Genomic DNA, 14,897 nt, shown 5'->3' with positions numbered 1-14,897 from the left:
TTCAAATTCGAAGCGTTGGAAAAAATAGAATAAAAGTTTGTCTAAAAACATGTTCTGATGCCAATGCTTTGGTAAACAATCCTCTTTTATCAGAAAATGATCTTGTAGCGTTTATACCAAATCATTTATTGGAAATTAAGGGTTTGATAAGAGATGTTGATACTCAATACGATACGAAATATATTTTAGATAACATAACATCTTCCGCAACAGTAGTTGATGTTAAACGTACACATCGTAGAATAGAAAAGGATGGTGATATACAGTATGTCCCCAAAAAAACCGTCATTGTAACCTTTGAAGGGAATATTTTACCCAATTATATTTCAATAAATAGTGTTTATTTTTCGGTAGAGCGGTTTTTCAGCAGAATTACTCAATGTTTCCGGTGTCTGCTTTTTGGACACATTTCCGGGAACTGTAAAAGGGTTGAGGAATTGTGCATTAAATGTAGTAACGTAAAAGGCGAAAATCACGTTTGTAACGATTCAGAAATTCGCTGTATATATTGCAAAACTAATGACCATGTTTCCATTTCAAGAAAATGTCCGCATTATGAGAAACAACGTAAAATTAAGAATATTATGGTTGTGGAGAATATTTCCTTTATTGAAGCAAGAGAAAAATATGAAATGTCTTATTCGGGAATATCTGTTAAAAATAGTTTTTCTATTTTGTCCAACGAAAATTTTCCGCCTTTACCAGCAGTTGAATCCAGGTCTGGAAATTCTAACTCCTTTTTACACTCCAATTTTAAGAAAAATAGCAATTATGTTTTGCCCACACATCCTACACGTAGTCCTACCGGTAACAGCAATAAAAAACGTCGAATTTCTAATGACACTCCTCCTCCACAACCGATGTTCCCTTTTCAGTTTGGCCCTAATCAACCACTGCCTCGAAATAATAATCCACCAACTTATCAAGATTTAAATAATAAAAACATTGTAAAGTCAATTGCAGATTGTATAGTTGATTTTTTAAAAAGTATTCATACTATTGAAGATATAAAAAATTTAAATAATGATTTAATTCAAACAAGAATAAATAAAGTGTTGGAGGACACATGTAAAAAGTAACCTTCACTCCATTACTAAAGACATTAAATATTTGTCAGTGGAACGCACGTTCTGCTGTTTCCAATAAAAATAGTTTAATGCATTATCTTGTAAATAATAATATTGATGTGGCAATAATAAGTGAAACATGGTTTAAACCCAACAAAGTATACAGTTTTGTAGGTTATAATGTAATTCGTAAGGATAGACAAGATGGTTTTTCTGGAGTTTGCATTTTGGTCAAAAAATCGATTTCACACCTAGAATTAAGCATAGTTTCCAATTTTAATGTCGACCTTCTTGTTTGTGGTATTAATATTAAATTCAACAAAAAAATTTTAAGTATAGTTTCCGTTTATAGGGCACCGGACATTAAAACCAACACGACTGATTGGGTAAATATTTTTTCGCAATTTTCAACTCCATGTATTATTGGTGGGGATTTTAACGCGCATCATTCTACCTGGGGATCGCATAAAAACGATTCTATTGGTAAACAACTCATTGAAGCAAGTAATAATTGTGATTTTGTAGTTATGAATACGGGCGAACCTACGTGCATTACCCGGCCAGGCTGCAATGTTTCTATGATAGATGTTACCTTTTGCTCCTCGGATGTAGCTAGTGATATAGATTGGGCAGTTTACTCTGACACACTAGGATCGAATCATTTTATGATAAAAATAACTCTTGCAATGCAACAAATTCCGCAGGATATCACAGTTCCGCGATATAGATGGAACCTAAAAGGAGCTAATTGGGAGCAATATAAAGAGATTGTGGAAGACTATTTTTATAATTTTACTGATGCAGAATATCCAACCACCAAAGAAAAATATGCATTCTTAATCAATTGTATAAATAATGCAGCACAAAGAACTTTAAGAGAATACAGACCATTTAAGTGCAAAAATCGAACACCTTCACCTTGGTGGGATGCAGAATGTGACAACATAATTTCTGAAAGAAAACATTTACTGCGAGTATACAAAGAAACCCCCACAGAAGATAATTTTCTTGCTTACCAAAAATGTATGGCACTTACTAAACGAACATTAAAAGAAAAAGCTAAAAAAAGTTGGATTGAATGGTGTTCCAATCTCAACAAAAATACTCCAGCGAGCATGATATGGAAACAAGCAAAAAAAATGAATCGTAAAGCAATAAACCTGGGTAAGCCACATAATGATGATTTAATAGATGAGTTTTTTAATCATGTAGCTCCCCAGACTGTTCCTTCCATTGTAAATATCGAACAAACGTTCTTAGATAAAAATCATTTTTTGGCAAAAAAATTTCACATTAATGAACTAAATTATGCTTTAATAAATAAAAAATGTACTGCCCCGGGTTTTGATCAAATAAAGTATCCAATGTTAGAGAACCTACCAATTATAGCAAAAAGGTTTCTTCTACAAATTTTTGATGAGATGCTTGCAGGTGAATGCATTGAAGACTTTAGAAAAATTATAATCACACCGATTCCTAAACAAGGTAAAGACCCTAATTTGGCCCATTCGTATAGACCGATTTCTCTGCTATCATGTGTGCAAAAAACTTTCGAACGTATGCTAAAACATAGGCTAGAATGGTGGCTACATAAAAAAGACCTGCTTACGCCCTATCAATTTGCATACAAAAGAGGAGTGGGTACGCTAGATGCACTTACAACCTTAGTAACAAATATTCAAAATAATTTCTCTAGAAATAACTATATTCCAACAATTTTTATTGATATTGAGAAAGCATATGACACCTTAAGCTTAAATATTTTGAGTAAAAAAATGATTATTGATTTTAAAATTCCTAAGGCAATAGTATATGCTATTGTCGGATTATATTCAGAAAGACATGTTTATGTCAGGGATTTTAACAACCATTTATTAGGCCCAAGATATGTTTTTACAGGAATTCCACAAGGAGCTGTCTTAAGTCCTTTGCTTTTCAATTTATACACAGCTGACCTACATAAATTAAAGTTGGAAAAATATCCTTTTAAGATTATCCAATATGCAGATGACTTCAGCATATACTGCGAAACAAAGAAGAGAGATGAAGCTTTTGGATTTTTAATGGATACTTACAATGTTGTAGAAATATGGTTGGAAGAAAATCACCTTCAACTGTCGACCACAAAATCAGTAATGACCATTTTCAGTAGACATAATATTCCCAATATAGAAACATTTATAGTAAAACAGCGAGAAATTCCTTTTAAAAAGGTAGTTAAATATATACTGGATCACAAACTCACATGGAAATTTCATGGAAATTTATACTGGATCACAAACTCACATGGAAATTTCACATAGAATATATGTTAAATAGATGTGAAAAAGGCCTAAACTTTCTGAAAATGACAACTAAAACTTGGTGGGGAACAGATGTTCAGACTTCCTTACTTTTTTATAGGACGTACATTCGCTCTATCGTAGATTATGGATGTTGGTTATATGGATCTTCCAGCAAGAACTTACTAAACAAATTAAACATATTTATAAACCAGTGTCTGCGGATCTGTATTGGAGCCATGAAGACAACTCCTATTGAGCCCCTTTATGTTGAAGCACTTGAGCCTCCAATTTCTCTTAGAAGACATTTCCTGGCCGAAAAATTTTTACTGAAAATTAAACACCAGAACACTTTCCTTTATACCGAATTAATAAATTTAAACAACTATGATTTAACGAATAAATATTGGATGAAGAAAAACTCTCCAACCCTATGTGAAGCTCTTAGAGAAAACACAGTTTCTGCTGATGAAGCTATTAACTTAAAATCACACACAGATACAAATGATTTTGAAACATTTTTTTATGACGTTAAATTTATTAAACCAAATTATGTAAACACTGGAAGAGCAAATAACAACATTATAACAAGCATCTTATCCAATTGGGATTACCACAGTACTATCTACACGGATGCCTCCAAATCAGGAGACGGTACAGGATGTGCCTTTTACATCCCCATGGAAAAGGTAGAAAAAATGTTCAAATTAAAAGCAAATATTTCCATATTTAGTGCGGAAGCAATTGCCATATATCAAGCCCTAGTTTTTGTTTCTAACAGGGAATCCTCCGTTATTATTGTTACAGATGCGATGTCAGTTCTCACAGCTATTAACCAACCTACTTTTCCAAGCACATACTCCAATCCCTATATAATATTAATTAAAAAATTGGTGAAACAACTTAAAGAAAATAAAAAAAATGTGATATTTATATGGGCAAAAGCACACAGTGGGATTAAACATAATGAGCATGTGGACCATTTAGCCAAATTAAGTATTTATTCAGGGGAAACCACAGAATATCTACCAAGTATTTCTGATTTGGTTGCCACACGTAAGAAAGCCTTGAAACATAAATGGAGTGACCTATGGTCTGAGTTTTGCTTTACCAACCCAAATAGATACACTTCTTTACACACAACTGTCCCTGTTTCACATTGGCATAGAACCTATAATGTCCCTAGGCGTTATATAACAACGATATCTAGGCTAAAATTTGGACATGCTTGCTTTCCTGCTCATCTTGCAAGAATTCATGTGGTTGAGAGTAAAAACTGTGTGGAATGTGGAGTAGAAGGTGACCTAGATCATGTAATTTTTGGTTGTGCCAAAAATAATCTGGAATCCACCTTATTATATAATAATATAGTTCACATTACCGGTAAATCTCCGTTTAACGTTTTATCTGCTCTAGCGACTCAAAACAGATTAATTTACGACTGCATAATCGATTTTTTGGCCAAATGTAATATTTTTCTTTAGTTAAAAAAAAATAATAATAATTTGTTTTTACTGTTTACCTTTGTTTTTCTCTCCTTTATATGTTTAATCCTATTTACCGTGGCCTAGTTTTCCTGTATATGTTTTATATTATAATGTCCTGATGGGCCCCTGGACGTGAAGCGTGTGACCCTTGTTAATGTGTATGTATATATATAAAATTTTCTCTTCTTTTCACTAATTGTTGTATTGATTTCCAACTTTAAATTTATCTATTCTAGTCTATATTTAATTGAAAATAATTCATAAACTTTTTATTGCTCCTAATGAGATTAAAAAAAACATGTAACTGGCTGTATGGCAAACTGCCAAAGCCATATAAAAAAAAAAAAAAAAAAAAAAAGTACCTAACTTTTTTATTATCCAACATAAGCGAATGAATCAAAAAGCAAAATGTTAAGATAGCCTAAGGTTACAGTTGAGTTGTAATTTCAATATTTTATATACGCTAGAATATTCCACAGGGTGTTTCAAACTTTGAGGAAAAAACACACTATCATTGTTACACCCGGTATACAATGACACAAATCGATATTCTTGAAGACTAAATCTATACCACAATAGAAAATCACTAAAATCGGACAACAGGTTTAGGAAATATGAGACATTAAAAATGTCCCATTTTTAAGATGGTGCGTTAATTTTGGCTTTGGCGCTTAGTGTATTTTAAAAAAGTGCACCTAAACCCTTCTAACCCCCTCAATTAATATTAAAATTAAACTCACTAGGCTTCTGGGTTGCATCACGTAGATATTCTCTTGTCGCAGCTTTCGACGTCCTTTCTAACGTCATCTTCAGTGATTCCGGGGTCTCAGTCTCCGAAGCCCCAGACATTACTATACTGTACACTGGTCAATGTAATACTGTTGGAGCGTTTATTTGTCATTTGATTTCTTCGAACTTATCAAACAATACCCTATCTCACACTCAGACATTCTAGTAAGCTTCGACATCGCTTCACTTTTTACAAGCACTACTATCGCCGAAACCCTAAATATTCTGGAAACTAAACACAGTACCTAGCACGACCACTTATCCCCCATTAAACATTAAATTATGTCCAACACTTATTTCATTTTCCATAATCAAACTACAGACAATTAAATGGTGCCCCAATGGGTTCGCCACGCTGTCCAGTAATTGTCAATATCTTTATGAAAGACTTCGAGACTGGAGCACTATCCACATCCACGCTCAAACCTATATGTTGGCTACGATATGTTGACGATACATTCGCCATTTGGCCCCACGGCAGGGATGCTCTGGTATCTGATGTCTCTGGTGTATCTGAATGGTATACATCCTAGTATCCAGTTCACAATGGAGGTGGATACTGATTCATCCCTACTGTTCCTCGACGTTCTCATAAACAAGAACCAATCCCAAGGTTTTCATCACTCTGTTTACCGAAAACTCACCCATACCAATCGATACTTGCATGCCAACTGTCATTACCCACCTCAACAGATTAATTCAATTATGAAGACTCTTGTCTCCAGATAAAAACGCCTTTCATTTCTTCCTTACATTAAATGTGTTACTGACAAAATCGACAAAATTCTCAAACTTCGAGGAATAAGATAATATTTACCGCCATCATAAACTTTCACCGCTTGTCCGATCAGTCAAAGACAACATCCCAAACGAACAAAGCGGGGTTTATAAAACTCCCTGTTCAAACTGCCCCCGATCTTACATAGGCCAAAGCAACCATAGAATCCAAAAAAGAGTTTACGAACATTCCATATCTGTTTGTAATTATGCCAATTCAATTTCAGCTTTAGGCAAACACCATCTTCATACAGGTCACAAAATTTACTTTTAACACTCCAGAATTATAGCCCCCCAGGCTATATAAATTCTTGACTTCATCTCAGTGTTAGTATATCGGTTTTGCCATATAGTGTTATTAAGGCATCCTGCCTGCCTATTTACTTGATTGTACCTTGATCTACCACTTCTTTGTCCAGGTTTCCGTAGCTGTAATTCCAATGTATTTTATTTCCATTATTTATTTAGTACTGATGCTGATGCCCTCAATTTCTATTTTACATCTGATTGGTTCTTTACTGATAACTATTTTTTTAGTTTCTGAGATGAAATTGTCACACTGAAATCTTTTGCTCTTATTTAAGCTGGGACTAATCTTTGCAGAGACTAACTTCATCTTGGGGTATTAATATTGCGTGCGTCGTCTGCGCATCATAGTAATTTTACTTCTTTGTTTCCCATTCTGTATCCTCTTCCTTTGTTGACGCTTTTGATGATTTCATCCATGATTAAATTAAAGAGCATAGGGCTCAATAATCTTCCTGTCTTCTTCCACTGCCTATGTCTATAGGTCCTGTAAGTTGGTCACTTATTCTGACTTCTATTTTGTTGTTTTAGTAGTTGCTTTTAATAGTTTTTATGATATCTAGGGGAACTTCTCCATTATACAGAAGATGGATTCCATTTTTGAGTGTCACCCTATCAAATGTTTTTTCAACTCAATCAGACGTAGAAATGCTGCTGGTCTATTATACTCTAGTGATTTCTCATTTATTTTATTTATGACGAATCTTGCGTCGGTGCATGATCCTCCAGTACGAAAACCCTGTTAATCATCTGCTAAACTTATTCTCCAATTCAGTAGTTTTTGTAGAATTTAGTTGTAAGTTTTAGGGAAGTACTTCACAAGTTGATACTTCTGCAGTTTTTTGGCTGCTTTTTATCTCATTTTTTGAATTAGTCCGCTCGTTCTTCATTGCTCCGGTATTTTATTGTGTTTTATAACTTGGTTAATTCATTCATTCATTAAGCATTACAATCCCTAGGGATTATACCTGACGCCATGGCGTTTAAAATCCTATTCTTGGGTGAGGTGGATTACTCCTTTGTCATTTATAGCTTACCGTGTGTCTTTGTTGCTGTCGTGACTCTTTTCCGTTTCTTCCTCTCTTTGCACTGAACTTTCCAGTCTTTCACATTCGTTACCCTTAAGTCTTCTTCTACATCATCCAGCCATCTTCTTATATGTCTTTCTCTACACCTAGGCGAGTATAGTGGTGTCCAGTTAGTTATCATTTTCAACATATCTGATTGTGGGCGTCTCTGTATATGTCCTACAAGACAAGACGAGAACGGCGGGTTCGTTGGAAAAATATTCCCATGAGATTTTTTTGCATAATCACATTCGTGAGACATCCCAGAATAAGGTTCAACAAGTCGCCCAAGTGAAAAGTGGTCCAATTTTTTTTTAACAATTTTTTTAAGCAAATTGCAAAAATCAATATTTTGGCCACGACAATTTTTTTTAGGTTTTTTGGACCATTCTAAACCAAAATGGTCTCTTATAATTTTTCTCTAAAGTTGATCATTTTCGAGTTATAAGCAATTTAAAATTAAAAACATACTAGATTTGTTGTAAAAGGTATATTAAAAATACCCTAAATAAGAGTCACAATAAAACAGAAAGTTTTTGGTTTAAGAAATCCATCATCAGTGTTCTAAAAGTCAAAAAATAGCATGCCTGAGCCACTAAAATGTGTTGGGTACAAAACCCTTTAAATATAAACGATTATGTTATGTTACATATTTATATAAAATTTAAATGATGTTCTAGATATGCCTGGATGTTACCCATGTGAGGTTTTCTCAAAAAAATTCCAAACACGTAGGTAGAGTCCTGTGTTGCCCTGGGTAACATCCAGGCATATCTAGAACATCATTTAAATTTTATATAAATATGTAACATAACAGGGTTGTGTGTTATCCCCAACTTTGTTTAACGTATACTCAGAAATAATTTTTAATGAAGCCTTGGAAGGACAATGTGGAGTTCGAATCAAGGGGGAGACTATTAACAACATCAGATATGCAGACGACATCGCGATCATGGCTGAAAACATCGAAGATCTTCAATTCCTTATAGATCTAATCATTAGAGAATGCTCCAATAACGGACTTAACATAAATGCAACAAAGACAAAGTTACTTGTGGTTAGTAAACAAGACGTCGGCCCTATGCAACTAATTGTCAGTGATGAATCAATAGCAAAAGTTAACCATTTTAAATACCTAGGATGTTGGATAAACGAGACACTAAATCCGGATGAAGAAATTAAAACTCGTATAGAAATTGCAAGAGGAGCATTTATGAAACTTAGATCTATTCTGAGCAACTCTCAGCTGAATTTACAACTAAGAATCAAGTTCCTAAAATGTTATGTGTATTCTGTATTACTATATGGATGTGAAACCTGGATCATGAAGGTTAACATGATGAACAAATTAGAAGCCTTTGAGATGTGGTCATATCGTAGAATGCTCAGAATATCTTGGGTTCAACGTATTTCTAACAGAGAAGTCTTAAACAGAGTAGGTCAAGGCGAAGGTGACTTAATGAAGATGATAAAAAGAGAAAACTTGAATATTTGGGGTATATAATGAGAGGTAGCAGATACAGGATGCTGCAGTTAATACTCAATGGAAAGATCGACGGAAGAAGAGGAATTGGTCGAAAGAAATATTCATGGCTCCGAAACCTTCGTTAATGGACTGGCTTATCAGGAGATCAATTGTTACATGCCGCACAAGATCGAGAACGATATCGGCAAATTGTTATGGAAGCTACCCACGCCTAAAAATTTGGGCACGGTACTTAAAGAAGAAGAAGATATAACATAACGTAACCGTTTATATTTAAAGGGTTTTGTACCCAACATATTTTGGTGGCTCAGGCATGCTATTTTTTGACTTTTAGAACATTGATGATGGATTTCTTAATCCGAAAACGTTTTTTCTTAATGTGACTCTTATTTAGGGTATTTTAAAATATACCTTTTACAACAAATCTAGTATTTTTGTGATTTATGGTATACAGCCAGATACAAGAAGTTTATATTCCTCGTGGATTTTCAATTTAAAATTGAAAAAAACGAAAAATGACGATTTTCAAGGCTTGATAACTCAAGCCTTCAAGGAAAGGGGTTGTGGGTAAATATAAAATTTTAAATACAAATCCCGCGATATTTCGCAAAATAAACATTAGATCAAAAAACTGCAAAATACTTACACTTAATCAATATTTTTGAAAAATCTTTCGAATGGTACCAAACACGTCTCCCATGGAGGTGGGGTGTGGGGTTACTTTAAAATCTTAAATAGGAGAACCAAATTTTTATTCCAGATTTGGATTCTTTACGTAAAAATAAGCAACTTTTTTATTCGAAACATTTTTTCAAATTACGGATAGATGGCGCTATAATCGGAAAAACGATTGTTGGAAATGGAAAATTAAATTAAAAATGGAAAGTCCCTACTAAAATGGAAAACTTTACTTAACTTTTTTGGTTTTAGGACCTACTCTTCACGACCGTGTAGGTCCCCAAAGCGCTCGAGTGACTGCACATTTAGCATACTTCGCTCCCCTACTATTAAACGAGGTAAACATTAAAAAATCGGCTCCTAGCTACGTAAGCCTGTAAATTATTTTAATCACCGTAACTGTACATATTATATTCTATAAGTTAAAATTGTAAATTTTAAGTCTAATAGCTTTTAGATAAGTTCAACGAAATAAATAAAATATAAAATTCTTACCTGTTGTGCATTTCAAAATCGAAGTTCCACATAGACTTCGTGTACTGATTCGATGTTACACAAACGTCGAGAAATATATCTCCATTGAGTAAAAGCTCAGGTCCTTTCATTACTCTCCACAACATATCTCTACCAAACCCATGTCGTCTTCCGAAGCTCCACAAATGATAGTGTGGCCAGACCAAACGAACTCCTCCTCGGATGTTTGCAAATTTCGAGAATGAACTTCTTCGACCCAGGAATAATTGTTCTTCGTTGTTGATCCTCCAGGAAACAACTGTACCTCCTTGGAGATTTACGGTACAAGTAGTGTAGTCCCCCCTGTCTAATGTTACTATTTTACCTTCTGTTGATTCTCTGGCATCAAACATAATTTAAGTAATTAAAATATTGTTATGTCATTCTAATCTGTCAGGTTTTGTTATATGTAAGGTATACAGAGACATGTTACGGATAGAGCTGGCTAGTCATATGCCAGTCAATGCATCGAGGTGTAACGCCGACATAGGATTGAGTGGTCTAGCTAACTTTGTCTGTCACATGCTCGGGATCGATTGGTTAAAAGAGATAGATAGACCACCGATCGACTGTTTCCATGCTGTTTCCGCGTTACGCTTTTTTGGTGAGTATGCCGTGTCTACGCTTAATATGTCAATGAAGCTAACTTAAAATGATTATTGTATCAATTATTCAAGTCATATTCTGGTTGTCATATCTCAAATATGCCAGCACAAGGATTATACATTTATTTATATGTAGAGGAGGAAAGTATGCTAAGTTTTAAGTCACTCGAGCGTTATGGGGACCTATTTGGTTGTGAAGATTATGTCCTAAAACCAAAAAAAGTTAAGTAAAGTTTTCCATATTAGTGAGGATTTTCTATTTTTTTATTTAATTTTCCATTTCCAATAATCGTTTTTTCCGATTATTGCGCCATCTATCCATAATTCTAAAAAATATCTCGAATAAAAGTTTCTTATTTTTACGCAAGGAATCCAAATCTGCAATAAAAAGGGGGGCTCTTATTTAAGTTTTTAAAGTAACCCCTCACCCCATCTCGGTGGGGGGTCGTGTTTGGTGTCATTCGATAGATTTTTCAAAAATATTGAATACGTTCATTTTGCAGTCTTTCGATCCGATGTTCATTTCGAGAAATATCGCGGGGTTCCTATTTAAAATTCTAAATTTACCCCACACCCCACTACGTGGAGGATCGTGTTTGGTATCATTCGATATATTTTTGAAAAATATTGTATAGGTATTTTTTAGTTTTTCGATCTAACGTTTATTTCTCGAAATATTCGCTTTTTTCTTGTGAAACTTTGTGACTCACCCATTTCCTTACGCCTCGCACAAACCGTCAGATTTTGAAATATACACGGTTGTGCATGTACTTAACTTATAGTCTAAGAGCTAGTGAACCCTCCGACTAATGGTCTTCCTGTAAGGCTAGAAATTTGTATAGTGATAATTCATAGCACACCAAGGCTAAAAACCATGGCCTGGCAGGCATCAGCCCTGCACGTGTATCTACCAGTTGGATCGAAAAGTGCATAGTTTAGGGGAAAAATAAACTTTCTCCTGTAAAGTTTAAATTTAAGTATGTGTTTGAGTAAGTAATTTAGAAGAAATATGTACAATGACAGGCGATTCTGAACAGCATAAGACCTTGCCAGGCGAGGGGAAAGATTAGGGGTTTTTCCCAAAAATTATTTTTTTGCATCGAACAAAGTTTTTTTTTAGGTTTTCTGAATCATTCCAAACACAAAAGCTCTTTAGTGATTTTTCTCTTAGGTTAATAGTTTTTGTTGTAGGTACCGGGTATCCACTTATATTTTCCCCCATTTTAACTGCCTATAACTTCTGAACGGCTTAAGATAGAAATATGAGGTTTTCGCTGTAATGTTTTATTTTAGTAAAAGTTTTGTCTGAATTGACTGAATTTTTTATATCCCTTTCAAATACGAAAATAAAAATGGCGGATTTAAAAAAAAAACGTTGTTGACTTTTTTTTAATGGAATACCCAGTATATTTTTTTGCAAATTAAAAGAAAGCTCATTCACCTATCCAGCGATATAAAGTTTTTCAAAATCGGTTGTCAAATCACTGAGTAATTAATTTTTAAAATGAGCGGTGCAACGTGGATATCACATACCTAAATAACATAACTATAACTAAGCAAAATGATATTTATGTTATGTGATTTCCGCATTGCATCTTTCATTTTAAAAATTATTTGCTCAATCATTTGACAACCGATTTTAAAAAATTTAATATCGATGGATAGGTAAATGACCGTTTTTTCAAGCTACAAAAAAAAATTACTGGGTGTTTCAATCAAAAAAGTCAACAACGTTATTTTCTCCAAAAATCCGCCATTTTTTATTTCAAAGCGACATAAAAAATGGTTATTTACCTAAAAACTTGAAAAAACAATCATTTCCCTATCCAACGATATAAACTTTTTTAAAATCGGTGGTCAAATGACTGAGCAATTAATTTTTAAAATGAGAGATGCAATGTGAAAATCACGTATTATGTTATTTAGGTATGTGATATCCACGTTGCACCTCTCATTCTAAAAATTAATTACTCAGTGATTTGACAACCGATTTTGAAAAACTTTATATAACTGGATAGGTGAATGACCTTTCTTTCAATTTACAAAAAAATTTACTGGGTGTTCCATTAAAAAAAAAGTCAACAACGTTTTTTTTCAAAAATCCGCCATTTTTCTTTTCGTATTTGAAAGCGATATAAAAAATTCAGTCCATTCAGACAAAACTTTTACTAAAATAAAACATTTCAGCGAAAACCGCATATTTCTATCTTGAGCCGTTTAGAAGTTATAGGCAGTTAAAATGGGGGAAAATATAAGTGGACACCCGGTATAAGCGATTAAAAATTTTGAAACTTGCGATATCGGCCATTTTTAACCCTAAATCGGACATTTAACTAAAAATTTCAATGTTGCCAAGGTAGATAGATATTCTTTAAATATTGATTGATGAAATCCCGAAGAGATTTTTGCAATACAGTATCGAAGAACCCTTTGTTTCTTACTTGCTAATCAAGCGGGCGCGACACTGTAGTATAAGTGAGGACGTTTGAGTTTGCATAAATTCATATCGAGAATGGGCAAATTTGGAGAGAAATCCTCAGACCGGTCGATTTTTATTCTTAAATTTGGACTTTTTGGCATATATATAATACTAGTGACGTCATCCATCTGTGCGTAGTTAGGTAATCGATGATTTTTTAAATGAGAGTAGGGGTTGTGTGCCCATTTAAAATGTTATTTAATTTTCTATTCAGTAATATAAAGATTAACATATTTATTTATACAGGGTGTACAAAAAAATTTTTTATTAAATTAATTTAGACAAAAATAAGAAAATTTTTTGTTGTACACCCTATATAAATAATTATGTTTATGTTTATATTACTGAATACAGAATTAAATAACCTTTAAAATGAGCTATCACACAACCCCTACTCTCATTAAAAAAATCATCGATTACGTCATCACGCCTAGATGGATGATGTCACTAGTATTATATATATGCCAAAAAGTCCTAATTTAAAAATACAAATCGACTGTCTGAGGATTTCTCTTCAAATTTGCCCATTCTCGAGATAATGAATTTATGCAAACTTAAACGTCCTCACTTATACTACAGTGTCGTGCCCGATTGATTAGCAATTAAGAAACAAAGGGGTTTTCGATAATGTATTGCAAAAACTCTTCGGGATTTTATCAATCAATGTTTAAAGAATCTCTACCTACCTTGCCAACATTGAAATTTTTAGTCAAATGTCCGATTTAGGGTTAAAAAGGACCGATTTCACAATTTTCAAAATTTTTAATCGCTTATATAACAAAACTATTAACCTAAAAGAAAAGTCTCCAAAGATCTTTTCTGTTTGGAATCATTCAAAAAACCTAAAAAAAACTTTGTTCGATGCAAAAATAATAATTTTAGGAAAAACCCCTAATCTTTCCTCTCGTCTGGCAAGGTCTTATGCTGTTCAGAATCGCCTGGAATTGTACACATTTCTTCTAAATGACATACTCAAATTCAAATTCGATTCACCTGGTAGATACACGTGCAGGGCTGATGTGCCAGGTCATGGTTTTTAGCCTTGGTTTGCTATGAACTATCAGACTATACAAATTTATAGCCTTACAGGAAGACCGTTAGTCGGAGGGTTCACTAGCTTTTAGACTATTACCTTATCTTAATCTGACAATTTTCAGTTTTTTTAAGGATATATTTTTTTCGGACCCCTTAACGAGCTCCCCTGTATAAAGATCCAATATATGGTAGGGGTACATTTATAGGGTATAAGGTTTCTTCCCATGTGATAATCTGACGCGCTCGAATAACTGCAAAATTCCCGCTTGGGCTCCCCTATCCTTATTTACACTACTTTTTTTTATTTACAACAATAACTTTCCTCG

At 33.8% G+C, this 14,897-nt stretch overlaps 1 protein-coding gene across 1 annotated transcript in view; it reads right to left on the bottom strand.

The window, feature by feature from the left end:
* LOC114335710 (uncharacterized) overlaps window positions 1-10,836 on the bottom strand; it is a 45,452-nt gene extending 34,616 nt beyond the window's left edge. The window contains exon 1 of the mRNA XM_028285992.2: window positions 10,435-10,836. Within this exon, the coding sequence (XP_028141793.1) occupies window positions 10,435-10,805 (371 nt within the window). The 5' untranslated portion in view covers window positions 10,806-10,836. The remainder of the gene's footprint in view (window positions 1-10,434) is intronic.
* Window positions 10,837-14,897: the final 4,061 nt, after the last annotated feature.

Source organism: Diabrotica virgifera, chromosome 1, assembly GCF_917563875.1.
Source record: "Diabrotica virgifera virgifera chromosome 1, PGI_DIABVI_V3a".
NCBI lineage: Eukaryota > Metazoa > Arthropoda > Insecta > Coleoptera > Chrysomelidae > Diabrotica > Diabrotica virgifera.
Note: the sequence above shows the minus strand (reverse complement) of the source record. Positions and strands in the feature narration are given on the sequence as shown.